Raw genomic sequence first — 26,696 nt, forward strand, 5'->3', positions numbered from 1 at the left:
ATGTCGTCAGATGCTTTTCAGTGACGGGTACTTCTGTCATTTGGCACTTTGAAAAGCTCCTCATTTTTTTTACCGAGTAAGACTGAGTTCACTGAAAAGCACGTTGACGGATCTTTTCTAATCTGAATAAACAGCAGACAAATGTAACAGAAAACAACAGCAACAACAGGGATCCAGACGTGAGCCAATTGAGACAACGTGATGGAGGATTTTGGACTGAAACGGACAAACTGAAGGGCAAACATGTTGGAAACATGTTGAGCGGCAGGTGAAGGCGCTCTTCAGTGTCAGCTGCAGCCTACAGCGCTACGCTAGCTACAGAACTGCTGCTACGCTCAGATCAGATACTCACACGTCTTGCAGCATCCGTCCATGTAACTTACGACGGTTCCTCCGATCTGAGTGCAGAAAGTCAAAAATGTTGAGACAGACATGAGGGAAAGCAGTTTCTGTCTTCTGTGTTTGATCTGAACATGTCATGTTGAAACAAGCCCCTGCTCACTTTTCCATAAAAGCTGCAACTACCTCTTTTTAGATTAAAACGTTTATACTGTCTCAAAAACTGTATTTACTGCGATCTAGTTAATAAGCTGCTTATGTATAAAGCACACAGGTGAGGATTAAATGTATTTGTGCTGTATATCCTCGCTTTAATGACACTATTAAGCCAATCAGGGACCATAAACAGCATCAAACAGCACAAAAAAGTCACAGGAAAACTACTTCTTCTGTCACATTGTTTGACATTTGCAGGGAGCCTCTCACTACAGCTCCAGACTAACTAGTATGGGGGGGGAAAAGCATTGATTTAAAAGTAATTTCATGGAATCTTTAAGGATTAATTGTCTGCGTGATAGGTGTGTGTCTTTGTGTGTTGCTGACCTTCATACACTCGGTTTCGTTGAAGGGGGGGCAGCTGAAGGAGTAGGAGATGAGCGTCGGTCCGGACAGAGTGTCGGTGCAGTCGAACTTCATGCAGTTCGACACCCAGGACTTTCCCGGCTGAAAACATCGACAACATCAGACGCTGAACTCAGGCTGACTTACGCCAACGTGGAGTGAAAACAGGTTCACTGACCACAATAATGACACATGAGCAGATTCACCAGCAAGTACTTTTACATTTAAACTCCGATGAATCAAACTGATACTATTTTGTAAATCCAGTTGATGTAATTCATCACAGACTGTGTTGAACTGAGATTAAAATAAGTAAAAATTTGTAAAATGGTTTCTAAAAATGGCAGCAAAGTGACAGAAATAAAAATTTGCTTCTGATAGAAACTTGCTTCAAAACAAGGTGAGTTAGATAAACAGAATATATTGTGTATGTTACAGCAGAACCACGGCTTTTCCTACCTTATAGACCCCCATCGTTCCATTTTCATGCTCATAGAGACATGAAATGTTCTTACAGACGCCGCAGCATGTCGACTGGTCTTTGGGAGGCACGTAGATCTGATTCTGAACGACACAAAGACACTATTTTCAGGACAAATTTACTATAAATACTTTGAATTTCTTACCCTGTTCATTATAAGGTCTACTCGTACTCGCTATCCACATCAGGTTCATCAGTCCAGATGTCTCATTCACCTAAAGCCATAGTGTGTGGGTGGATTGGTGTCAGGGCTCCAGACTGCAACCAAAATGCAAACTTTCTGGAGTGTACAAGCTAAAATTTCTCATTTGTTATGTGCATGTTGATCATTATGCTGATTTGGTGCCTCTCTAGTCAGCGCAGGAAGCCTCTGCATTAGCATTGTGGTTGAAAGCGGTAGTAGCCTGCTGCCTGACATGTGAAACAATCCATTTATCTGTTTCTGCGCTGCAATGATGAAATGATCTGCAGCTGATTGTTTTTAAAAACAAAAGCAAAATGAGGAGTTAGCTTGGAAGATTTCGACTGAGTCAGTGAAGAAGAAAAAGATCTACAGTCAATCACGATGGCTAATGCGATGCTTGAGCTGAAAATTTAAACAAATATTAGCAGCGATCACAATTTTGGTTTCCTATTATTTTACCTGTTATTATTATTATTACTGTTACTATTATTATTCCTACATTTAAATGAACATGATTGACTGCAGAATTGATGTTTAAAATGAAATCCACTCTAAGAAATGGATTTTTCTCCAGCATGCACGGTGGATTAATGACGCAAAATAAAGAGAGTGAGCGACCAAATCATGTGCAGATATAGTTGGTGGCACCACTGAAGAAGTTAGTCTGGAGCATAGACTGTATAAAAGATGGACGTAGCAACCGGCCCCGAAAAATGAAGCCAACCCGGAAGTGTCAAAAACCTGCAATATCACTACGTCCACTAGTCCTGGCTCCAAAAAGCCCTGGCTCCCATAGAAATGAATTGGAAAAGAAGTGATCACAGATCATGAAATACTGCATTCCTACAGCTCAGGATTTTTAAAAAGTTCGTTTTCATGGTCAAGTCCAGAGATCAGGTGGCCAATCTAAAAATAAATCAACACTGAATTTTAAAAAAATCATCAACATTTTGCGGGGCAAGGGGCGTGGCTGGCTTGATTGACAGTCAGCAGCGACCATACAGATGAAGCGAGCAGAAGGCGGTAAATGTGGGCGGGCAGAGAGGGCCCGCCTCTCAATCTGTCTGACCAATCGCTGCTCCTATGGCTCCGCCCCCCTCCGACGATTTTTTGCATCACTATCTCCAAAAATGTCAACCAGGAAGTAGCAAAACCCTGGCTTCATTTTCTCAGTGCAGAAACCAACAGGTGACGTCACGGCAGCTACGTCCATCTTTTATACAGTCTATGGTCTGGAGCCTGGAGAAGCGGTACGAGAGGGACTCTGCAGACAGACCAGAGTCCTGGTGCGTCGTGGTCTCACCGGCTGGCAGTTGGCAGAGCAGTTGATGCTGGAGGTTCTCAGCAGGTGGAAGCCGCTCGCCGGGTCGAGGCTGCGGCTGCACTGACGGCTGTGACACAAACCGTCATCTCCGTGTTCGACCAGCGTCTGACCCGGACGCAATACGCCTCGCTCGCCAAACACACACACCGCCTCGCGCACTGAACACACACACACACACACACACACACACACACACACACACACAGCAGAGGTCAGAGGTCACAGGATACAAGGCTGCACTGGTGAAAATAGCTTCTTCTTTTGTTAAACACTGATCAAACACAACATAAACGACAATCTTTCCAATAAATGAATAATAACAAAAAGCATTAAATTATTTTCACACATTCTTAGATGTACCAAAGCTGAAAATAATGACAATAAACTAACTTTTCCAGTGTGTACTCAGTGGCTTGGTGACAATTAATACAATTTTAATTTGAGGTGTTAGTTTCTCTAATTTAAATTTCCCGACTGAACTCACCACACTTGTATCTTTTGCAGGCGCACTGGTTCTGTGGGTCGGACAGAAAGGCCCGGTCCAGCTGAGCAGCCTCTCCCTGCAGGACGCACACAGAACCTCGTAAACGCATTAAAAACACAACTGACATGTGTACAGAGAGCATAGTATAAATCAAACTGAGAACAGGCATATTTTTGACTCTAAAAAAGATTTTGTTGTCACTTTTTTTGCCTTTTGTTCACACAAATACCCTCTAAGGTCTCCACACATTTATAAAAAACACACGGGCCGAATGTTTACAGTCAGGACGTACCAGGCCACATTTCGGGGAGGCGATCTTTTCACAGGAGCACTCTGAAAAACAGAAAACACATCTTAATCCGAGTGGAAAACAAAAGCAAGCTGCGCCTTTGAATTAGCGTGAAAACGAGTCATACCGCATGTTTGGTTCGGACAGCAGCGACTCGGACTCGACACCGACGCCACCGACATGCCGACGGGACAGCTGAGCTGAGGACACCTGGAGGGCTCACATACTGTGTAAAGCAAGAACGAGGCAGTCAAAATGTGTTGGTAGCTGCTCAAGAGTCACACAGTTTTGATTTAGATAAAAGAAACTGAAGTAAAGCTCAACATACTGCATGTTAGCATCATTTAGAAAAGTGTCTCTATTACAATGTTTTATGGCAGCAAGCACGACAGAAGGAAGCAATTGATTAATTAATCGAAATTTTAAATGACCAAATTTCTGATGTATTTAAATAAATACAGGCCAGCATATCATGATCATATGTAAATATTGGTATAAGTCTGAAATATTTCCAGTTGTATTTGGGAGTGTGCTCTTTGTGTGTTTCTCTTTTATAACTTTTATTGAAAAAAACAGTTCCCGGTAACACTTTATAATAACTCTCCGTTATAACTAGTTAATAGATCATTTGTAAACTGTTAATTAGTGAGTTATTAACCACTTGTTAAGTGTTTGTTAATACTTTGTTGATGATTTATAACGATGCCTTATAGTTAATAAACATTTACAAACTGTTAGTTAATGAGTTATAAATGATTTGTTAACTGTATATTAATGATAACGTCCCAATAACATACATAAACTATTAACTGATACTTAACAAGTCATTAGTAAGTAATTCACTAATGGCTTGTTCATGATCTATGACTGGTTTATAAGGTATGGCTGTAAATCATTAATATACAGCTAACAAGTCATTTATAACTCATTAACTAACAGTTTGTAAATGGTTTATTAACTATCTATAAGGATCGTTATAAATCATCAACAAACTATTAACAAACACTTAACAAGTGGTTAATAACTCACTAGTTAGCAGTTTGCAAATGATCTATTAACTAGTTATAACGGATAGTTATTATAAAGTGTTACCCAGTTCCCCATAATTATATGTAAGAAATAAGAGAAAAATGCAGTGAGGTTTTTTTTTTTATTTAAACACAGTAAAGGTGAGTGTGTAGGTGTGCTCTGACCACATTGGTAGGTCGGACAGCAGCGATCCGTGGTGTTGCTGTCGACCGTCAACACTTCTCCGTCCCGGCAGAGAGGAGGCGCCTCCACACAGGACGAACACACTGCAGGAAACGCACACTTCGTTAGCCAAACGCTAAATTAACCCGCAGGTGGTTCGCCGATGGTTCGACGTGCCACAGAAAGTAGAATTAATGTAATGAACTGACTGCAGATGTGGGCCAGGCAGCAGCTGCCGTCAGCTCTGGTGGCGATCAGCGTCTGGTCGTCTCTGCAGGTGGGAACGTCCGACTCACAGAGTTCAGGATCACATTCTGAAAAACAGAGCAACAGAAATACTAAAACTAGAACAATTTAAATAGCTCAACACAACCAGTATGACAGGTGGTTTCTCCAAATTCAACACAGTGCGCCACTTTTAATGACTGCTGCTGTCTCAAAATTGTTTAACCCCTTCCTAACAAGCACCTTTAGTAGTTAGCAGAGCAACTTTTTGCTGCCATGACCTGCTGCAAACGTGATGCATCATCTTAGCCCGGTCCTCACAGGCAATAGCCTCTAATATTCTTGGCTTTGTGTGCTGCAACAGCCTCCTTCATATCCCACCAAAGATCTTCTATGGGATTCAATTGAGGCCATTGTGATGGCCACTCTGATATCTTCCAGGACTTTTCTAAAGTCAACCCTTGGTGGCCTTTGAGGTATGCTTAAGGTCATCGTCCTGTTTTAAAGTCGTACCGGAGTAGTTTCAGCTGGTGAAACTAAACCATCACAGAAGAAGGAAGCAGTCGTAAACGAAATGGAAATAGGGACTGAGACATGTAGTTTTCTACAATCTACTATTTCCTTTAACAGACGCTTTTATCCAAAGCGACGTACATCTGAGAGTAGATACAACATTTATACACCAATGGTGACAGAGCTGCCGTGCAAGGTGCTGCCTGCCATTGGGAGCAACATCGGGTTCAGTGTCTTGCCCAAGGACACTTCGACTGTAGATTGAACCGCCAGCCTTGCGATCAGAGGACAACCACTCTGCCACCTAAACCACAGCTGCCTTAGTTTTGCATCTCGTCCAGCTGTATTCACACTGAGCAGAAACGTGTTTTAACAATTAGAGAAAACAACAACAGTCGGCTCGCTGAACTGTAATTGGCCTATAAAACACATCTGCAGCAGCTGTTAGAGACAAAGCCACAACTAAACTCTCCCATCGGATATGACAGTTGTAATTAATGAGTCTGTGTCAGCCAACGAGAGAATCTTTTGTTCAGAGAGTGCAGACCGTGACGTTCAGATGGAAACTCACCACAGACGTAGTCCGGACAGCAGGAGTCTAGTCGGTAGTACGACACCAGCTTCTCTCCATATTTACACTCAGGAGGCAGCTGGTCACACAGGCTCTGGTTACACACTGCACAGTCACAAAATGCATCATCTCATTATCGTTGTTTTGAAATTTAATTTAATTTGTAGATTCAGGTGCATATATTTTAGACTAAAACACTCTGGTGGCCTCACCGCAGACTTTCTGCGGGCAGCAGCTGTTATCGTCGGCCAGGCTGATGATCACCTCCCCGGATCGACGGCACACCGGCGCCGCCATGCTGGAGCAGTTGTACTCCACAGGAACGATGGTGTCGTTGTCACAGCGGTACATGCAGCAGGCGTCCTTCGAGGCTTTCCAGACCTCGCCATGCGACCGAGGAAGGCCGGAGCTGTCGGTGCAGGCTGAGGACGGACAGACGCTGAGGTTTAGATGTAATCGCTCAGATGACACTGAATGTGTTAAATGTGTTACAGGATGAAACAGGAGTATGGATCAAACGGGGACTCGGGTTAAGAAGAAGGAAGTGTGAGATTTATGACTTGTGCATGATTTCACAAAAACCTTCATTTGATCAACATTTTGACAACAAGGCTATTTGTCTTTTCTAACCAGCAGTGTTTCCTCTTTACTGTTCTTCTTTCTGCCGAATCAGCGCTGACAAATACTACAAGGTAAGCACTCGTTACACCTGTTTCGTTTGGATCAGAAATCGTATATTTCGTATATGTGTACCTCTGTTGAATGCTGCTATCAACGATGTGAATTTCTCCACTGTGAGATAAATAAAGGCATATCTTATCTTATCTTATCTTAAATACACAATCTTGCACCTGACTGTCTCTCAGAAGCTCCTCCTAGATCTGACAGATGTTGTATAAATCTAGATTTTTTCACAGTTTAGCCTGACTTTCATGTCGTGTCTCATAATTATGCTTTCATGGTTCTTGTTGCTTCTATGCATTCGCCTCAATATTTTAAATCCTCTGTTTTTCTCACTCATTTGCAAAGAACTCTTGTTTGCATTCAGCGACGGAAACTACTAAAAAGTTAAATAAAGTCAGCAATTAGTTGATACATACATGCTTTGCACATGTACAGCCAAGATATCAGAATCAAAATCAACTTGAACAAGGAGTTTGACTCCAGTAGATTCTAGCTATCTGTGGACAGTAATCAGCAAAGAAACAACTAAATATTAAAAATAAGGTAAACGTTGAAGAGTAAAGAAATAAACTAGATTATTATTTATCTAAATAACATCATATTTAGATAAATGGTAAAGAAAACTGTGCAAGTTTCCAGCAACTCTCCACCAGGATCAATCCATCTCATATCGTCCCTTTTTTTAAACCATTTTTTGCTGAATCATCCCTGATTTGGCAGAATTTTTTATAGCATAAAATATGAATATTTGGAAAGCTATTTGGGAAATTTGAGCTTGATGTATCAAATACTTTCAGAGATATATATATATATATATATTTCTAAATTGCCTTTTGAGCCAATGTTAGAAAGTTTTTCACACTTTGAAATTTGAGTCCATGTTCAGTCAACAATATCTCAAAGAACCATCAAAAAGATAAATGTTTGAGATCGTTTTTTTTAAGATCGCCCTGTAAACTGGCTCTTACCGCATTTGTCTGGAGGGATGCAGAGTGCTGAGTACGGCCGATGGAGGAGCGTTCCTTCGGGGCAGACGCAGCCCTCGGTCAGACCTGAACACTGGTCCGGGTCTGAATCGAAGTCGTGGTTCGGGCAGGACTGAGAGGTGCAGGCCGGCAGACAGGCCTGATACCGAAGAGTGTCGGGACACACGAAGGCTGCAGGAAGAGACACAAAAAGGTTACCTGCAAACATTAGTTTAGACTTTCAAATAAGAACAATGGTGTCTGGATTGTGCTGAATGGAAATGCAAGATGGGGCAGCTTGGGTGAAAACGCACGCCATTGTTTTATGCACATTTTTAGTTTTATTCAAAGAAACGATACATAAAGCTTTAACCTAAGATCCTGCACACACACACACACATAGGTGTTCGCTAAGTATGTCTTCTCATGCTGTTGTGTTTCTCTTACCTTGTATTAAACACAGTACAGCACTTTGCCTTGTTTTTGTAACAATACACCTGCCTGCTGACCAGCTGCGGGTCACAAGTTGAGATTTTGAGAACCTATTACCTGTCAGAATGTGTCTTAAGTAGGTTAAAACAGTCCCTGACATATTATTGATATCTAACCAAATGTTTGTCGATTTATTTTATTCATGAAGGAGATTAAGCTTCATCTTTACATTAAAATACTTGCGTCCTGCTCAAAAAAATCACCTGTGAGTTGAGAAAAACAGCAAAAAAAAGTCACTACTACATGTCGGCTTCTTTCTAACATGTCCATATGATAAAGACATTTTAATCCAAGGATGCCTCGGTTTGGAGAGATTTTTTTTTAAAAATCTCTTCTGATTTTTTATCTTGACACTAAAGAACATTTAGAGTATTTAATCTACACTACAACTATTTGCACTTCTATTTTGCACTAATGTACATATACCTTTTTCTACTAGATGTGTAAATTCTTGTATATATTTGTCTTATTATCTTATTTTATTTCTTATTAATATTTATTGTATTTTATTCTTTTCTTTCTTTAGTTATTTTACTTTATTTTATTTTATTGTTTAATTTTCCTATTTCTATTATTCGTGCAAATTCCTGGGGCGACACCAACAGCCGAAACCAAATTCCTTGTATGTTGTGTACGTACTTGGCCATTAAAGCTGATTCTGATTCTACAACGTCTTCCCAACACTCGTGGTGAGCGTTTGAATGAATTAACAGCAGACAGAAGTCTTACGGCAGTAATCTGGACTCCTCCACTCGATGCAGATGTTGAATTTATGGCAGGAAGCCACGTAAGCAGCCAGAGCAACACACTGGTTGTTGACGTACTCGGCGTCGCGAACCCAAACCTCACAAAACGTGCTGGGTGGGACCTGGAAACAATACAGGAGTTAGTCAAAACTGCTCATTATTACTGTTAATACATGTCTGAATCCAGCGATGGCCTCAGGATTCTTCATCAGCATCAGTCATTCACAATCTTTCCTTCACCCACAGTTCAAAGTCTTTTGTAAAACATTTTCCTTTACTGAAGTGAGAAAGGAAAAGCAAAAAAACACAAAGATAGAATAATAAAGTGGATTCTGAGTCGTCTCTGGCTTTCAGAGATACTGGGTCCTCTGTAAACAGTGAGAGTGGCTTCAGAGGTGAACGTACGAAGGCGTGGCAGGGGATGAAGGCGTGGTTCTGCAGCATGAGCAGGCAGCTGGAGCAGTCGCTGGTGGAGCAGTTGAGCTCGCGGCGGCGGCTGTGGCTGACGTAGCTGGTGGTGTTGGGAACCTGCCAGCTGTCGATGAACAGAGCCGGGTCCTCGCTCACGCCCACCGTGGTGCCGTTGGCCAGAGTCAGGTCGTTGGTCGGGTCTCCGTCACAGAAGCCTGAAGAGGGTGAAGGAGGAGAATTCACAAACATCATGTATGTCTCCTTGAATGTGACAGAATGGATCTTCTCTTTCAAACTAATGGGGCGCCACAGTAAAAGCCAGCATCAGCATGAGTTTGGTAACGACGCCTCTAAGCTTCACTGGGGCAGCAACCAAATGTGCTCGAGTTCTTCTCAGTGTTATCGCATTTACAGTCACAAACACTGAGTGGCAATATGTCAAAAAAGTGTGCAGATGCTGTACAAAAGCAGAACATTTCAAAATATTATAATTTTTGTGTATTTTGGGTCACTTTGAGGAAAAGTCAAAAGACGTTTAGTGTGTTTTTGCTGCTGTCAGATGTCAAAACGGGTCAAACTTGACCTGAAACACTATGTGGGGGTTAAAAAGTAACTGAATCTCCTCTGTGTGGCCGCCCTGTTCATGTGCACTGCTGTGTAGAAAGAATCTAGAAGTGTTCTTACCACAGAGGCCCATGGTGGGCAGCTTGTTGCTGGAGCTGTCGGTGTCGATCACCATCATGCCGGTGCTGTGGTACCACTGCAGCTTGAGGCCGGACGGGCTGCGGATGAGGTACATGTTTCCTGTGTCGTAGATCTCGAAGCCGTACTTTTTGAACCGTGGTTTGGCGTATCGTGAGTTGACGTAGAGCTGAAAAAAAAACGCACAGGGTGTGTTGTAAGAGGAATCATGTCCGTGCTACATGAGCACTTTGAGCTCAAAGAGTAAGTATCAGACTTCTTCTCACTTCTTTAAAGCTCACCAGGGTCTCGTCCCAAGCTACATTTGCGATCTGTTGACCCCTAATGAGCCTGTTTAGGCCTTAGATCAGGGGTGTCAGACTGTCAGACTTAGGGCCCGCGGGCCAAAACCGGCCAGCTAGGGGGTTCAATCCGGCCCACGGGCCAAAACTGGCCCACTAGGGGGTTCAATCCGGCCCATAGGATGAATTTTGACAGTGAAAAAATGCATAAAAGACACAAACTAGAAATTTTTAATAAAATGCTATTCCTAAATTAACCACCGTTTTACTGGTCCGGCCAACTTGACATCTATGTATGTGGCCCCTGAACTAAAATGAGTTTGACACGCCTGCCTTAGATCCTCAGGTGGATCCCGTCTGGTCGTTTTAAAGTCAAGGCTTAAATCTCCATCAGGGCCCCTCGACTTTGGAGTGACCTGCTTGAGGAGACGAGGCTGACAGAGTCAGTAACTTCCTTTTTTCTTTCTTAAAACCTACTTTTACAGACTTGCTTGTAAGTGAAGTTCACTCTTAGCCTTAATTAGTGTTAATGTTCTATTCTGCATTTATCTACTATTTACCTGTTTATTTTATATGTTCTTTCTTGCTTTATGTTCCTTTCAGCTGCCTCGTTCTTTGGTGTGATGTCTTCAATTCTTTAATTTCTGATTTTTTAATTCTAACTTTTAATCTTCAGTCTTATTCTTCAATTTTTAAACTGTTCCTTTGTTTGATATGCGTCCTATTCAACTTATTATTGCCATTTTAATTATTTATTTTATTTGACTGCTCTGCCTTGTCTTGTCACGCCTAATGTCTTATTTGATTGTCTCTGTGTTTGCATGTTTTGACTGTCAAAGTGAGCGCTGTTCTTAAAGGTGCTCTATAAACAAGGTTATCACTATCATCATTATTATTATTACCCTCCTCTGCAGCCTGTTGATGACGATGTGGTTGGACTTGTGGGTGATGTTGAGCGCCACCAGACACAGGTTGGTGAAATTCCAGAGAAGCTTCAGTAAAGAAAAAAAGAAAGTCTGTTACCATCACAGACAAATCGGCAACTTTTGCCCAAAATGCCAAAAGAAACACCTGGAATGATGGAGACTCACCGAGGACTCGGAGTCGGCGGGACACTCCTGAACCAGAACGCTGACGGTCTCGTTGGGCAGCTGGGTCACTATGTAAGAGGCGGCCTTGTAGATGGCGACGCTGTTCCCGTCGAACGTGATCACGTTCAGATCAGGAAACATCGAGCATCGACCTGGAACGCACGGAAAAGACGGCGATGAAAATCTACCAGAACGAGACGTGATCATCATTTTGTTTGTTTCACTCGTGTGTTTTCCTCACATGGACAGTCCCACTGAGGGCAGCACTTGTCTCCATTGACCAGGATGGCAAAACCAAGCAGACCGCAGTTTGGCGGATCGGCGGCGAAGGGGCAGCTCTGGGATTTGTTGAACAGGATGAGCTGGTTGTTGACACAGATGTACTTTGTGCATTCGTCAACGATCTCCGCATACGGAGGCTGACGATGAAAACAAGAGAAAAAAGTGAAAACCCAGGAGTCACAGAGTGCAGAGACGAATGTAAGAAAGACGAACGCGTCGGGCTTCACTGAAATGACTGACTGACTCTTACACTGAGCAAGAGGAGTTGTTCCTGACAGACTGTGATGAAACATAAAATGCTCTCAGTTTGCTTTCTGTTTACTTTCCAGACATGATTGAAAAATCTGCAAAAACCTAATTAGTGAACATTTAATTTAGAATATTGTGCTACTACTTCTTAATAAAATACATTAAACTTGTCTGAAAATTTTACATTGACTGCTGCCTGACAAAAGCATAAATTGGAGCTTTTACTTTAAAATGTAGCTTTAAAAACGTTCCGTCTGGCTTGTTTTGTCCACATATAAATAAAAACAAGCCAGAATTAACATTAAAGGGTCAGAAAACAGAAACTAGAAATAAAGTCATTATGAACAGAAGGGTATTTCTGCCACACCAGCAAAATAAATAAATCTGTTTCACGTTATAACATGAAAAGTTGCCTTTCATCTTGTTATAACAATGTGATATTTATCTTGGTATAACGTTAAACGTTCCATGTCTTAGCTAGACAATTTATTTTCTAATAATGCCAAGTAAGTTGAGAAAACATGATCGTTGACATGATTTGATTAAGTTCTCGTTCATTCTTGGGTTGAGATGTGATGAGATTCTGTTGTTACTGAACACGGTGGATGATATTGTGATAAGTTACGCATCCATGAAGCCTTCAGCGCTCCTCTAACTGATCAGTGAGACATAACAAGGCCTTCAGGCGGTCATTCTTCTTTCTGTACAGCCCCATGCAGTTTAAAATCCTTCTTTGTGTGCACATAATTATTATAATATCATCCATCGTGCTTAATACCAGCAGAATTTAACCATGTCTCAACCCAAGCATAAAGTTGAACCTGACTGAGCCAAATTATTCCATTTCTCATTTCTCTGCACACTGTTTCCTTATTTAAACATGTGTTTTCTGTTTCACCAATATAGGTTTTCACATTTTAATGCAAAAGTTTTCACGTTATAACGAGATAAGTGTCGTGGTATAACACGGTAAGTGTGTATGTCATCGCTACAGCATGAACATATCTTGTTATAACTATAACATTTTCACATTATGACTTAATACTGATCTTTTTCTGGAGTGGCAACTTCCATAATTATGGGACTTGTCCTTCCAGCAGTATGTTTAAATTGTAAACCTGAAATGAGGCTGTATAATAAGTGAACCCACAGTGCACATCCTGGTAGGTGACACACTCAGAGACGTGGTTCCCTCCGCTGTGTGGCTGGTAGTTTCCACTGGTCTGTGAGGAGAAGTAGGTACTGGAGGTGTTGCCACACCTGGACTGGTGTGATCTGCTCTGTCTGGTACCACAGTGGTGGCTGATGGGAGTGAAGTTGTAGCAGGCCTGGAACTACTGGGCTCCTGGGTGGAGGTCAGGATGTCAGGCGGAGGCGTCACAGGTTTGGATGGCGACACTTCAGCCTCTTTCGTTGTCGAGGTCTCCTCAGATGTGGTTGCCTCTCTGGTGGTTGCCGTGGGGACAGCTGTAGATGTCGTGACTGTTGTTAGAGTAGGAACAGGCACTGGGCCGGTTGTGGTGGTGAGGCGGGACGCTGTGGTCGTGTTGGAAGGTTCCGTTGTGCTCGCTGTGGTGACTGACTTGGTAGACGTTGTGACGGTCGTAGATGTCGGTCCTGACGTAGTTGTGTTGGTCGGACTTGTTGTAACGGTCGGTGAGCCGGGGGTGGTCGAGCTGGTGGTTACTGTTGAAGGCCTGGTTGCTACGGTAACCCTTGCAGTGACTGGCCTGGTGGTTGACCTCTCGGTTGATGTGATTCTGGGGGTCACTCTGGTCGTCAGAGGAACTCTGGGTGTCGTCCTGAGGGTGGTTGTTCGTGAGACGGTGGTCGTTGTTGCAGCGGGTGAAGCTCTTGAAGTGGAGACCAGCCGGGTGGTGACTTTGTCCAGGGCAGTTGTTGGCCTCGGAGCTGCTGTGGAGGTTGTCGTCTGGAGCGGAGACCAAGATGGAGGTGACGTGGTTGTAGCGCTTGTAGATACCTGCACTCTGCCCGTCACTGGATGTATTGTCTCTGTGATGGGTTGAATGACGACAGGCCGGAGCGCGGTGGTAACGACAGCAGGTGGCGCTCTTGTTGAGGTCGTGGTGAGGTGCGTAGCAGGCACAGGTGGAGGTGTGACTAGTTTCCGGGTTGTGGTGGCTTCGATTTCAGCAGTTGAGATTTCAGGAGGTGCTGTAGTGTGGGCAGTGGTGGTGGTGGATGTCGCTGAGGTGACGGTCGGCTCTGATGTAGCTGAAGGTTGAGGGACTTTAGTTGTTGTAGTCGTAGTCACCACGTGGATGACAGCGTCAGTAGTGACCTCTGGTGTTGTCTCCACTGTGGGTCTGTAGACCTGGGTGGAGGAGGTCTCTCGATGAGGGGGAACCCATGGCTCGGTGGTCCGCTCTGTAGTGACGGGTCGGGTGGAGCTCTGGGTTGGCGTTGGTACGGCAGTGGTCTCTGTTGGGGACACTGGCGGTACGGTCGGTTCTGTTGTGACTGGAGAACCTGTGGACACGGTGGATGTTTCCGTTACTTCTGGAGGTCTTGACGTTACAGTGGTGGTTCTCTCTGTTAGCGGGACGGCCGCTGACCAGGAGGTTCTCTCAGTGTAGGTTGTGGACGTGGCAGCAGGTTTGGAGTCTGTGATCTCTGGAGGTGGAGGTGCAGCTGTCGTTGTTGCAGCAACGGGTGTTTTAGATGCAGTGGATTCAGGTGTGGTGACTCTCTTTGTAGTTGTTCTCCAGTCTGTAGTAGCTGAGGTGGAGACAGATGGAGCAGCTGTAGTTGGTGCAGCATGCATGACGGTTGTTGTAGGTAACTCTGGAGGCACCGTAGAAGATGTCAGGTCAGTAGAGATGACGTGTGTTATCCTCTCAGTGCTAACAGGTGGTGGTGTTGTCTCTGGAGGTATGTGTGGGGTTGTTTTACTGGTGCTGAAAGGTGCAACTGGTGTGACTGACTGTGTTGTCGTTGCTGAAGCGACTGTCGGTAAAGATACACTTCCTGTTTCCACAGGAGGTGAGGCCGGCAGAGGGGAAGGTGTTGTGGAGGCTGTGCTCGGTAAACCAGGAGGGACGAGTGTTGTTGTTGTCGTTGTTCTCTCCTCTGTTGTAGGTGTTGTGCTGGTGTCTGTGTACGTAGTCGTAACTCCACTGGGAACAGTGGTTTTCTCTGTAACTACAGAAGTCTGTGAGACCGGAGCAGGAGCCAGACTGGAAGACGTTACAATCGGAGCGACTGCTGCTGAATGAGTTGTGGTTTGTGTGGTCACTTCGGCTGGGTGCAGAGTTGTAGGAGTTCTGATTGTGGTTGGACCTTGTACAGAAGTCGAGGTCTTGGCTGCAGCGGTGGTCGGCTGCAGGGTGGTGAGGATCGGCGGCAGGGAGTCGGTGGGCTTCGTGGTGGAGGTGATCCAGAACAGAGCCGTGATGGCAAACGGAGCGGTGCTCGTCCTGGACGTGCTCGGTCCGACGGGGCTGACAGTCGAGCTCGGCGTCCTGCTCGTCCATGTCGTCGAGTCTTTCACAGTGGTGGGTGAAGCCTCCGTCACTCTGACAGTTGACAGCGGCTCCACCACCTCTGGCCTTATAGAAGGGGGCACTGTTGGAGGAGACGGAGGTTCTGTTGTTCCAGGAAGTTCAGGAGTTGCAGCAGGAGACAGAGTGAGCGGTCGGGTCGCCTCAGACGTGGTGGTCTGAGCGCTCACAGCAGGACTAGTGGTGGTGAGTTTAGTCGTGGAGGTGGAGGAGGAGGTGGTGGTGGCAGCGGTGGTGGTGGTGGTGGTCCTAATGGGAGTAGTGGAGGCAGTGGTGGTTGCAGACGTGACAGCTGCAGAGGTCGGCTGAGCAGCGGATGGTGTTACAGGCTGAACAACAACTGGGACCTTAATACCTGAAACCAGCCAATAAAAAGTGTGTTAGAGAAGCGCTGAGCTCGACACAGAGGCACAGTTCACGAGACAGACGGATCTTATTTCATGACAGGTTTGGTCCACTTTGGGTTAGCAGTAATTTAAACTACAGAACTTCTTGTAAATTCTTTGGTGGATGAGTGACTCCGTTTGCTCATTTTGGGATTTTTAAAATTGCTTGATACGAGTATTTGACTTCAGTATTGTTTAAACTTTATACGCTGCGATCAAAGACAGGTAACACATAGAAGATACAAAAAGACACTCACAGTCTTCAACATGGACACACCGACGGGTGACTTCATCCAGGACCATGTGTGGGGGGCAGACGGGAAGGCAACCCTCCACTCTGTACAGAAGATAACACACAGCTATGAACCCACGAACATGTGGAATCATGAACGAGCATCAATGCGCTCAGAATAATGGGGAAAAAATTAATATAACAGTAAAGATGTGACCTTTTTTTTTTTTTTTTTGTTAACCATGACCCACTGTGGAAGTGGGAAAATGCCTGTTTATGATTGAATCAGACCTGAATTCAGTTTTGGAAATTTGAAGGGACGTCTTAAACATCTTTTATACGACTTGCTATTTTTTTTTTTTTATTGTTTTATTTATTTGTCTCATGGCTACAATTGTTAGCCTTATTAAAATATGTTTTTATGACACAAAATAGTCACTTGCTCTTCTTTTATGGCTATTTGATTTAAAGTGTGTCTACATTTAAAAATGAGAGCCGTCCCTCAGTGCATTCTCTAAAGTTTTGACCAAATGTGTCAGGAGTCATCTGGTTTATGAACCTTGTGGGCTATTTTCAGAATAATTTCACTACCTCTACTTTTAAGCTCTTTTATTGGTCAGTATAAGGACGACCAGAAGAGTGTCAGTTATCTAGATGTTCATCCTTTTATATGATAACACTTGCAGATTTTTTATATTAGCTTTCACATCATCATAAAAAAAAATATTTGTGTTGAAAATGAGATATTTTTATATGTATGTTGTCAGAAAATGGTGGCAGTAGAAATATTGTTTCATAACTGTGTTGAGGAGATTGTCTGGAAACTGGAAATAGCAGAACCATGTCGGTGGGAAACTGTGTGACTTAGAAATTAGGAAAAATGTATGCTTGGTACCAAACAGGAAAAAAGTGTTTGTATACAGTGTCCTACTGGCAAATGTAAGAAGGGATGTCACTCTTCCTGTGCCAATTTATTTTACAAAGAGTGGAGACTTATAGTAAAACGAGTAAAAATGATTGCATTTTAAAGTCTAGTGTGGTAATTCAGATTGAAGACAAACACTCACAGAAACGTGCCTGGATTCCATTAAACAAATATTTTATAAGGTGTAAATTCATTTTTAAAAAGGTTTTCTAGCCTGAAGCTCTTTCACACCACAGTAGGATGATGGTTAATATTTGATTAAACGTCACTACAGGCCTGTTACTCCTCAGTCCAGCAGGAACTGACAGTCTACACACTGACTTGGACCAGGAGTCAAGGAAAAGGTCAGAGGTCTCACTGTGGGATGGTGACGCAGGCTTCGGCCGACGGGTCGCTGCAGGTCTTGAAACAGGGGCTGACGCAGGAGTCGTACCTCCACTGACACCGAGGGCCAGGTGGGGTGTCCGGGCCGGGGCCTGATCAAAAACACACAACATGTAACTCTTGTACTGTGATGTTACACAAAAACATCACACGCTTTGTTTCGGTAAATTCTCAGAGGAAGAAATGCATCTCTGTGAAACTTTCGTGCACAAAGAAGCATCATAAAGACACAAAGGAATATTTTTCCGGTCCTTTGAGGTACAATAAAATGGACATGATGGATTTATTTTATTTGCTGAGTATTAAGCTTGTTTATAAATGCACTGAACTGCATCTAAATGTCATATTCAGCTGCTTTAAAATGTGCAAAAAAACATTTTTATCACATGTAAAATCATTTCTACTCATTGTTTAAATGCTTAATTAAAGCAAAATGTGATCAAAATAGTAGAAACTGCTAATGTTGAGCTTTACTTTATCAAACAGAAACCGTTTTTGGTACAATATACATGTTTGCAGCAGGGACCAGAGTATTTACATGAAATAAAAATCCCTCTGATGTAGCAAGAAATCATGCAAAGGAAACGCACATTATATCACGTTACTGATCCAGATCGTCTTCAAGGATCCACAAACGTTTTCACAGAGCAGTGATGCGATGAAATCAGTGTGTGTGTGGACTTCACCTCTTGCTCTGAATGCGTTTGGCATTCACTTCTGTCAGCAAGAAACTCAATCTGCTTTTGGCTGCTGTGCCTTTTCCATTAAGAAAAACAAATGCTGCTGTATTTTTAGCGCCGGTGATTAGCCCGACTGCTCTGTCAGCAGAGAATGCAGCCAGAGGAGCCGCTAGTCTTGACCTACGACCCCAGAGAGCAGCGCTGATGACCGGCTGAATCCTGAATCCTCACCGACGCCCGAGTTAAACCCACAGTTTGAACGTTAAAGGCGTCTTTTACTGGCTGCAGCTAAGATCAGGTTAAATCCTAGAATGAACAGAAGCACACTGAACTGACCAAAGAAGTGAAACATTTCCTCATAATTATGGCTTCTCTATATGATAACAGTGACATCTTCCATCCATCCATTTTCTATACACCGCTGAATCCTCATTAGGGTCGCGGGGGGGCTGGAGTCTATCCCAGTCGACTCAGGGCGAAGGCAGGGGACATCTTAAAGTCTCATAAAGAAGAGGGTGTTACAGCTAAAATGGGAGAGTTCTGTAACACCAGACAGTGGTTGTATGACGCATGTCCTGCTCTGACCCCCCAAAAAAGCAAATCATCTGCTTCACAATATGAAGTCAGTCATGTCGTTGCACCGATCGTGAAACTGTGTGCATGCGTACTGTAAGCATAACCTGTGAGGAAAAACACTTTTTAAACCTTATTTTGGGGCAAAGTCACCAAACTACTCAAGCGGTTTTTATCAGATTTGACCAGCTTGTTCTACGTTCATTTAGACAGAGGCCTGGTCTTGCTAGTATGAAATAACTGTCTGTGGGTGTTACTAGGACGTCTGCCGAGCAGTGAGATTTACCTGTAAGTGTATGTGAGATCTCCTGTGGAAAATGGAGCTTTGCAAAATGTGATTAACATCGAAAAAGGGCTTATTTTACTCCAAAAAATGACTAAACTAAACCAAAAGACTGATTCTGGTGCGGAAACTGAACCAAACACAGGCTGAAAATAAACAAAACTATAAAATTACATGAAAACAATGTTCCAGATATAACTTTGACTTTAGTCTCCTGGTTGATTTAGGCCACGTCCTCTCCAACCTTCTAATGCAGACTTTTGTCACAGTTTCTAAGTAGAAACCCTCCTAAATGTTGTTTCAGCGTTATTGAACGAGGTGATAACGGCTCCTGAGGCGAAGGCCACCGACCGGGGATATCTACAGATGTAATCAAAACTGAAAACAGCCGTTTAACCGACTGACAAAATCCCAAACAGGTGCGAAAATGATCTCTCATATAAATTCAAGTTTGTTCAGCTTCGAAACTGCTGCCTTGAAAACATGAATTCACAGAGTTTGGTTTAATAATTAGTTCAAGTATTTAAGAAAACCAGGACGTTTCCGTTGTGTCGGATTTACAAAAAAGGCAGCTCAAACAACGAATGCTGGGAAGTCTGCTAATATGAGAGCTCTGTTTCCTCAAAATCATATTTTAAAAACAATAATTCAACTCTTTGCTTCAAGTCAAAGGACCTTAAGCTGGTGGATACGGTTATAAAAGTGACATTTTAAGATGAATAAACAAAACTGTCATATTTATATGAGGTTAACAAAAAGGCTGCATAAAACTCAAACAGCTTTCAAATATAATTCCATTAATTCTGAATGTGACATTTAGGTGTGACTGGCAGCCTGTTATGTAAAGACGACTGTTGGTGAATGTTGTGTGAGTTTGTGCACGTTGCTGCTGCCGACCTGTCAGTCTGAACAGCGTGGCTTTGCGGAAGCTGTCGGTGTGTCTGTATTTGAGCAGGTGGAGGCGCGGCGGCGTGGCGTGCAGGAAGAAGCCGGGTTTGGCGTGAGATTCAAGCGAGTCGTAGCCCGGGATCCAGGTGTTCCTGTGGAGGACGAAGGTGGCGCCGTCCCAGAAGGCCTCCCTGTCCTCCCACTTGGCCAGCCTCACCTGGCCGCCGGCGCTCACGTACAGGAAGTAGTTCGGCCGGTCGGCCGCCTCAAAGGAAACCCGCGAAGAGTCTGTGAGGAGGAAATGAGTAAAACAAGATGCTGAAGAAGCTGGAGAGCGAACAGACAGGCAGCTACTTTAACAAAAAAAGAGAAGGAGAAGTAGTTTAAATATCACACACGTCGGTGCTAGCAGAGCTGAATGAGACATTTAGAGTAGAACAGGGGTGTCCAATCCTGGTCCTCGAGGGCCGCAATCCTGCAAGTTTTAGATGTTTCCCTTCTTCCAACACACCTGATTCAAATGATCAGCTCATCATCAAGCTCTGCAAAAACCTGATAATCATCCTGATCATTTGAATCAGGTGTGTTGGAAGAGGGAAACATCTAAAACATGCAGGATTGCGGCCCTCGAGGACCAGGATTGGACACCCATGGAGTAGAGGCACTGATTTAATCTCTAAAAACTCATCTCTGTGTATCAAAACTGTTTTTTTTTTTCATGAAATACCACCGTAAAAATACAACAGTAAGTCAGTCACACATGTTAGAGATGGAAAATGATCATGATAAAACAGAAACCCACAGAGAAAGAGGCATCAGAAATGAGAAGAGCTGCAGGTGACACTTTCTGTAAATTACTTTTCACAATAATTATGAATAATGTGTAAAGTACTGATTAGTACGGCTTTATTTAAGTTTGTAGTTAATTTATTTGAACATTTCCTGTCTGTCTATTTCATGCAACCAACAAGTGAAGCTAGATTATGGCACGCTTTTTCCTTTTTTTAAATTAATAGCTGATAAAATCTAACAGTAAAATCTCTACGGTAATAATTAAAAATATACACTGATCGGTTTTAATTAGTTTTGTCTCAAAAACGTGAATTTTAGTCACCTGTAAATTGAGTGAAAATAGATTTTATTTTTCTTATTCATATCTCTTGACATCTTGGTCGCTGTGAGTTAAGACTGCAGCCACTGAAGACCAAGACGTTTTTGATAAAATTAATTATCTGTGTGTAATTTGAGGTTGTGATTTACTAGAAAAAAATTCCCAATTAGGACAAAAACACATCTCAAAGTGCTTCAGTTCATGGTTCTGTGGACTGCCTGCAGTTCTCAGTAAAAGTAAAAGCAAACATTTATTCTGAGTGTTTAACGGTTTAAAATGTTTAAAATTCCTCCTGAAGACGGGCGCAGCAGCATCTCAGCTCACATGCAGTAAACAGTGAGACCAGCCTGTTCCAGTCTTGGCTTGCTGACCGGCCTTCAGCTCGGGTTGCTATATTAGCATTTGGCAATCTGATCTCTGGACCCATCCGCCGCTGAAAGTCAATGAGAGTCCATCTCCTCCATCTGTGTTTTCACTGGGGGCGCTCAGATCGTTCCAAACACTGTCGATCGCAAAGGAAACAGTGGAAGAGGAGAATGCCGGCCGGCTGGTTGGTCTTTAGCAGCTTCTCTGTCAAACTTTCTGATTCTCCGATTAGCTGAAGGTGAAAAGATGAGCAGCCAGAAAACAGGATGAATCGACAGCGTGAAGCAGTGATGAGCTGCGTGTCTGCCGCTCAGGAATCCTGCACTCATCAGGAAATCAAATCCTTAAAACACTCGGGGCAGGACGAGTCATTTTTCCAAAAGCTGGTTATCAACAAGGGATGAAATCAGTGTTTATTTAAAGTATCCTGCAGAGTTCTGTACACAGTTTCCCCCAGTTTCATGGATCGTTTTAGCATCTTTTTAGCTCAAGTTTGTTGTTTTGTGGCCTTTTAACAACCTTATAAGCTGCAAATAAATCAATTCTGTGTTTTTAGTTTGTTCTCGCAGCTCCAAAGGGTCCAAAAAAATACGCTTTGCTTCGTGTTTTCCAGAGAAGAAAAGCAGAAAGTCTGAGAGAGAAGGTCAAGGACGATGGCTGGAAGTCCACAAGACTCACTGACTGGACACCACGGTCTTGTCTCCTGGTTTCTTCTGAGCATTAAAACTAAAAATAGTTGTAGTTGAGCAACCAAGTGCTTGATGAGAAAACTCTCACATGAGCCATTACTGGACGTTTTTAGCACATTTTTACCATGAAGGTAAGAAGACCTGTGCTTAAATAGCGTCCTGCTGGTTCACACTAGTTTCCTGGAGCCTCAGATACTTGTGCCTCTTTCATTCAGCCGCCCTCGACATTCTGCTGACAGGAAAGCATATCTCTGCGCTATCTATACAACGATCAAACTTTCCCAAAGCCCACTACAGACGTTTCCTTTCATGCACAGACGCTACTGTATCCTTCATTAGTAAAGCGGACACTTCGTTTTTTTCTGCGGTGACACGAAATGAGTGTAAAATAAAACTATAAAGCCTCTCAGCTAACCGCAGGTTTCCCACACTCACTTTGACATCAAATTCAAGGATGTTTCCAGGATTCTTAAAGGTCTGGGTGAAGGAAAGTTCTCTATGCTGCACATGTGGTATAATTTGGGAAACGGAATTTTATAAAGAATTGAAACTGTGATAAATATAAATAAATACAAAAGAAAGGCCTCCTTCTTCATGCATATGGAGAAGAAACGTTTTTTTAATCTGAGAATTTTTTGGGGTAAAACCAGAAACTGATCAGAGGTTTTAAGTAAAACAATTCCAGGTCAGGGGTTTTCCTCAGAATGGATTCATGTTCTCAGGAAGAGAGTTTAGGCACATCAGGAAATCTTGAGTAGCTTTTAAGGCTGTTCATAAAAGTATGTAAGGAGCACTTTTTTCAATGCTGTTGACATAGTTGCACTCTCAGACGTGACTTCTGGCTGCCCAAAAATAAAATGAAGAACAAGACTGCAGAGAGAAGACGGAGAAGGCAACACAGAAGAAGAAGTAAATCTCAGGTCTTGTAGTGAAATGAATCCCACAGCGCCGTTTTAATGGACTCACCGTGCGGTCGAGCTCTGCTGAGGCCCGGCGTCATCATGAACTGAGACAGGACGCCGGAGGCAGCGGTTGAGCTGATGTTGCTTCGCTGCAGGTACACGGAGCCGCCTGACCTGCCGGCTGCCAGCAGCGCCGTCCGGTCCCTGAAGGTGAAGAGCCTGAAGGGACCTTTACCCAGAACTGCAGAGAGGCGGCCATGTTAGCGCTGCACTGAACACACCATGTTGCTTTTTAATTCTGTGACTGAATGAATGAACGATCCTGCAGCTCCAGACACCCACAGGCTTCCATTAATTTTTATATGATGTGAAAGTTTCGTTTTCTTTATTAGGATCCCCATTAGCACCAGCATAAGCATTGGCTATTCTTCCTGGGAAGTGAATTATCAGACTCTAGACACTTGCTTGAGTGGCGTGATTGTTTATGATGCAAATGTGCACTTCTTCTTTTCCAGAGCTACGAGACTGTGAGGGAGAATTTTACACAGATTTTCTATAAAATCTTTCCTTGCTGTGCAAAGACAGCTACACAATGCAATTTGTAACCCTCTAAACCACAAGAAATGTCTGCGTTCATCCTCCTATCACACTTTTATTGTAACAGTATGATGTCGTTGGTGTTGTAGGAGCAGAGAGGTTTGTTTTACCTTTGTTGAAGAATTCACAATCATACGCTGCAGAGAGAAGAAACACTGTCGTCAGTAACAGGACCAGTAATATCATTGATGACAACACAGATAATAATAATTTATTACAAACTGCTTTATAGCTTGGATTTCCGTAATCCAAACAGATCAGTGTCACTTTTACTAAAGCATACGATGTTTTACAAAAGGTTTGTAAGCTCTAACTTTATAAATGGTTAATCATACACTAATGTTTTATAGCAGAAGTGGGCAAACAGCGGCCTGTGGACCAAATGTGGCCCTCCCACAAAAATGTGTGGCCCACGACAAAAGCTGAAGTTTTAACTTTTAATGCTTGCATCCTAATATTTACAAAACTTATCATAAATCTACAGCGTATAATGATTCATATAAAGGGGTAATGTCAATGAAAACAAGCATTTTAGCATCTATTAATGTTTAGTAGTTTGCATCTAAAACACAAGCTGGTGGCAGTTTAATTGACTAATTGTCTAATTGATAAACTGCGAATATACATATATATATTAAAGACAACAGGAACATTTTATTTTAACAATGAAACAGGTCATTGCCATTCTTGAGTCATTCTTTGGCAAATTAACGAACAACGCTGACCTCAGCTTTACAGACTGTCAGTGTCACTTTTTGCAAAAGTTTTGACAGGTGAAAAAAGTGGAAAAAAAGTAAAGACACACAGAAACAAAGCAGTTATTTTTCTCTCCCTGCGTTCTGACTTACGGCACAGTGACGGAGAGCGCCAGTCGACTGGGACGCCCTGATGGCAGCAGCGCTGAGCGTACGCCGCCACGCTGGTGCAGAAACATTCGCAGTCGCCTCCACGGCTGCAGGCACACGTGTCCGCCAGACAGTTCATGTAGAACCAGGTGACATCCACCTGAATGCACAGAAAAGAGACACCTCTCAGCACTATACTGATGATAAAAACAAGACTGTAGTTTATAAATTCACCACTAAAACCAACTTATTATTTATTCTACTAAAGACCTCCTCAAAGTCCAAGCTGCAGAACTGCTGTTCTGTGACTCACCACTGGGTGGCAGGCCTGGAAGACCTCACTGAGCAGGACGGCACACTGACGCTTTGCAAAAGGCTCTCTGAGAGGACTGAGGCTGCAGGGGTGTCTGATATCTGGACTGTTCACACACTGAAGACACACAGACAGATGCAGCGCTGGTAAATTAAAACCTTTGTTTTCAATATAAGAGAGGAAAGCCTACTATGACAAATCATGAATTACAGTTTATGTAATTAACAGGAGAAAAAAACATTCACATTAACGTCACATCAAACCATTTTTTGCCAAAGAGGAGCCGTGATTTTTAAAGCGACTTAGTTAAAACTGTAACTGATGATGTTTTATTCACCTCTGTTGCCGTCCAGCTGTTTCCAAACTCCTGCGGCGTTGGGGAGTCGATGTTGTCGGGGGTCCGCATCTCGTTCACCGTCTTCAGGTCAAAGTTCCCACACAGGCCGCTCAGCTTCCCCTGAACACATCACCAACACATTGACAACATCCTCTTCATGTCATATTTTACTTCATGTCATGTTCTCACCAAAATCTCGATATATGAAGGATTCCATCTTATCTTATCAGAAACTCAATGAACCTCACTGTCAGTTGTTTGGATTCTGTTCTGACTGTGTAACTAAACAGAATCGATATTAATAGAAATCAATGCTCCTGCTTCAGTGTTTTTGCAATACAGCGTGTGGCCACCAGTGGCAGCACTGAGCACATTGCCGCTAATTCAGGTGGTGAGCGAGGAAGAAATCGTTTAATGTTTAATATTTTACAGAGACAGACGTTGGACAGACAACTATGACCCACAAGAACCGAGTCACATGACAGACGACGAAGGCAGCAGAATTAGCATTAGTGCGTCTTCATTTTGATTTTCTAGCAAAAATTGCAAACAAACGTAATATAGCGTCATATTTTAGAGAGAATAAGCTCGTTATGTGGCCATATTTGTAAAGTACCATTTGAAGGGTGTTTGGCTATTAACTTCCATTGTATTCATGTGATGTCATTACTGTTTAGATATATTTGTTTTACATCAAACTATTGATTTTGTTTAAAAACATCAATAAACTGTATGTCTGTGAGCTAAAACCTCCAATGAAAACTTAAGAAAACATTGAAAAGTTGATCAGTGTTTCCAGGACGATGTCTTGTTTTTGTCCACAGTCCAAAAATATTCAGTTTCCTGCCACAGAGACTAAAAGATATCACAAAATAGGCAAATTTTAGATGTTTTTTTCCCTTAAACAATTAATAAAAGCAATTTATTGGTTAGTAAAATAGTTGACAACTAATTGAGTAATCAATTATCCTTTCAGCTCTATCTATCAATGTCTAAAACATGACATTTTCTCTGACAATGGTCGCAAAAGCAGGCAGCAAATTGCTCAAATATTTGATTAAAAAGTCCTACTTGCATGCTTTTGCTGTAGCTTCTGATCTTATCACTTAGTTTTCATCAGCTAGTTGAGTTTTCTCAGTTTGAAAACATCACTCAGCTCAACTTTTAAGCCAGTAAAAGTGTTCAGAAACATTTACTGGGATATAATTCAAAGACGAGATGGAGTTAAAACTGATTTGTCAACCGTCAAGCTCAACTTCAAATATTTATCCTCTCGCAGGGAAAGACAAGAAGTAAGAGTTCTGACGGAAAATGTGGTCTCAGTTCGAAAATGCACATTTATAGCTTGAACTGGCCTCATAGCAGTTCAACATGTTTGTAGTCGGTCTCTACCGGAGCGTCAGCTGAAATCACAACCCTGAGCCGGCGTCCTACCTGCCATCGAGGTCCAACCTGGATGTGGACGGTGGTTTTTCGGTCCCAGAGGACGGTGACGTCTTCCTCCGGGAAATGAATCACCGTGAAGTATCCGGCGGGCCAGATGAGCATCCTCTGCTTCCTGTCGATCACGCTGGACGGATTCTACACAGGAAAGAGTGG

The 26,696-nt window shown here is 42.9% G+C and overlaps 1 protein-coding gene across 1 annotated transcript in view; it reads right to left on the reverse strand.

The window, feature by feature from the left end:
* otog (otogelin) overlaps positions 1-26,678 on the reverse strand; it is a gene marked incomplete at its 5' end in the record, with an annotated part of 32,771 nt that extends 6,093 nt beyond the window's left edge. The window contains 28 exons of the mRNA XM_008306458.1: positions 353-398; positions 883-1,002; positions 1,360-1,464; positions 2,869-3,047; positions 3,374-3,449; positions 3,666-3,706; positions 3,790-3,888; positions 4,856-4,957; positions 5,063-5,167; positions 6,163-6,267; positions 6,375-6,584; positions 7,815-8,003; positions 9,033-9,171; positions 9,455-9,675; positions 10,145-10,331; positions 11,346-11,435; positions 11,535-11,686; positions 11,776-11,953; positions 13,216-15,941; positions 16,230-16,309; positions 17,488-17,605; positions 19,947-20,225; positions 23,070-23,246; positions 23,713-23,739; positions 24,451-24,607; positions 24,761-24,877; positions 25,098-25,217; positions 26,532-26,678. Coding sequence (XP_008304680.1) covers positions 353-398; positions 883-1,002; positions 1,360-1,464; positions 2,869-3,047; positions 3,374-3,449; positions 3,666-3,706; positions 3,790-3,888; positions 4,856-4,957; positions 5,063-5,167; positions 6,163-6,267; positions 6,375-6,584; positions 7,815-8,003; positions 9,033-9,171; positions 9,455-9,675; positions 10,145-10,331; positions 11,346-11,435; positions 11,535-11,686; positions 11,776-11,953; positions 13,216-15,941; positions 16,230-16,309; positions 17,488-17,605; positions 19,947-20,225; positions 23,070-23,246; positions 23,713-23,739; positions 24,451-24,607; positions 24,761-24,877; positions 25,098-25,217; positions 26,532-26,678 — 6,292 coding nt within the window. The remainder of the gene's footprint in view (positions 1-352; positions 399-882; positions 1,003-1,359; positions 1,465-2,868; positions 3,048-3,373; positions 3,450-3,665; positions 3,707-3,789; positions 3,889-4,855; positions 4,958-5,062; positions 5,168-6,162; positions 6,268-6,374; positions 6,585-7,814; positions 8,004-9,032; positions 9,172-9,454; positions 9,676-10,144; positions 10,332-11,345; positions 11,436-11,534; positions 11,687-11,775; positions 11,954-13,215; positions 15,942-16,229; positions 16,310-17,487; positions 17,606-19,946; positions 20,226-23,069; positions 23,247-23,712; positions 23,740-24,450; positions 24,608-24,760; positions 24,878-25,097; positions 25,218-26,531) is intronic.
* Positions 26,679-26,696: the final 18 nt, after the last annotated feature.

This window comes from Stegastes partitus, unplaced genomic scaffold (genome assembly GCF_000690725.1).
Source record: "Stegastes partitus isolate 25-593 unplaced genomic scaffold, Stegastes_partitus-1.0.2 Scaffold3662, whole genome shotgun sequence".
Taxonomy (NCBI): domain Eukaryota; kingdom Metazoa; phylum Chordata; class Actinopteri; family Pomacentridae; genus Stegastes; species Stegastes partitus.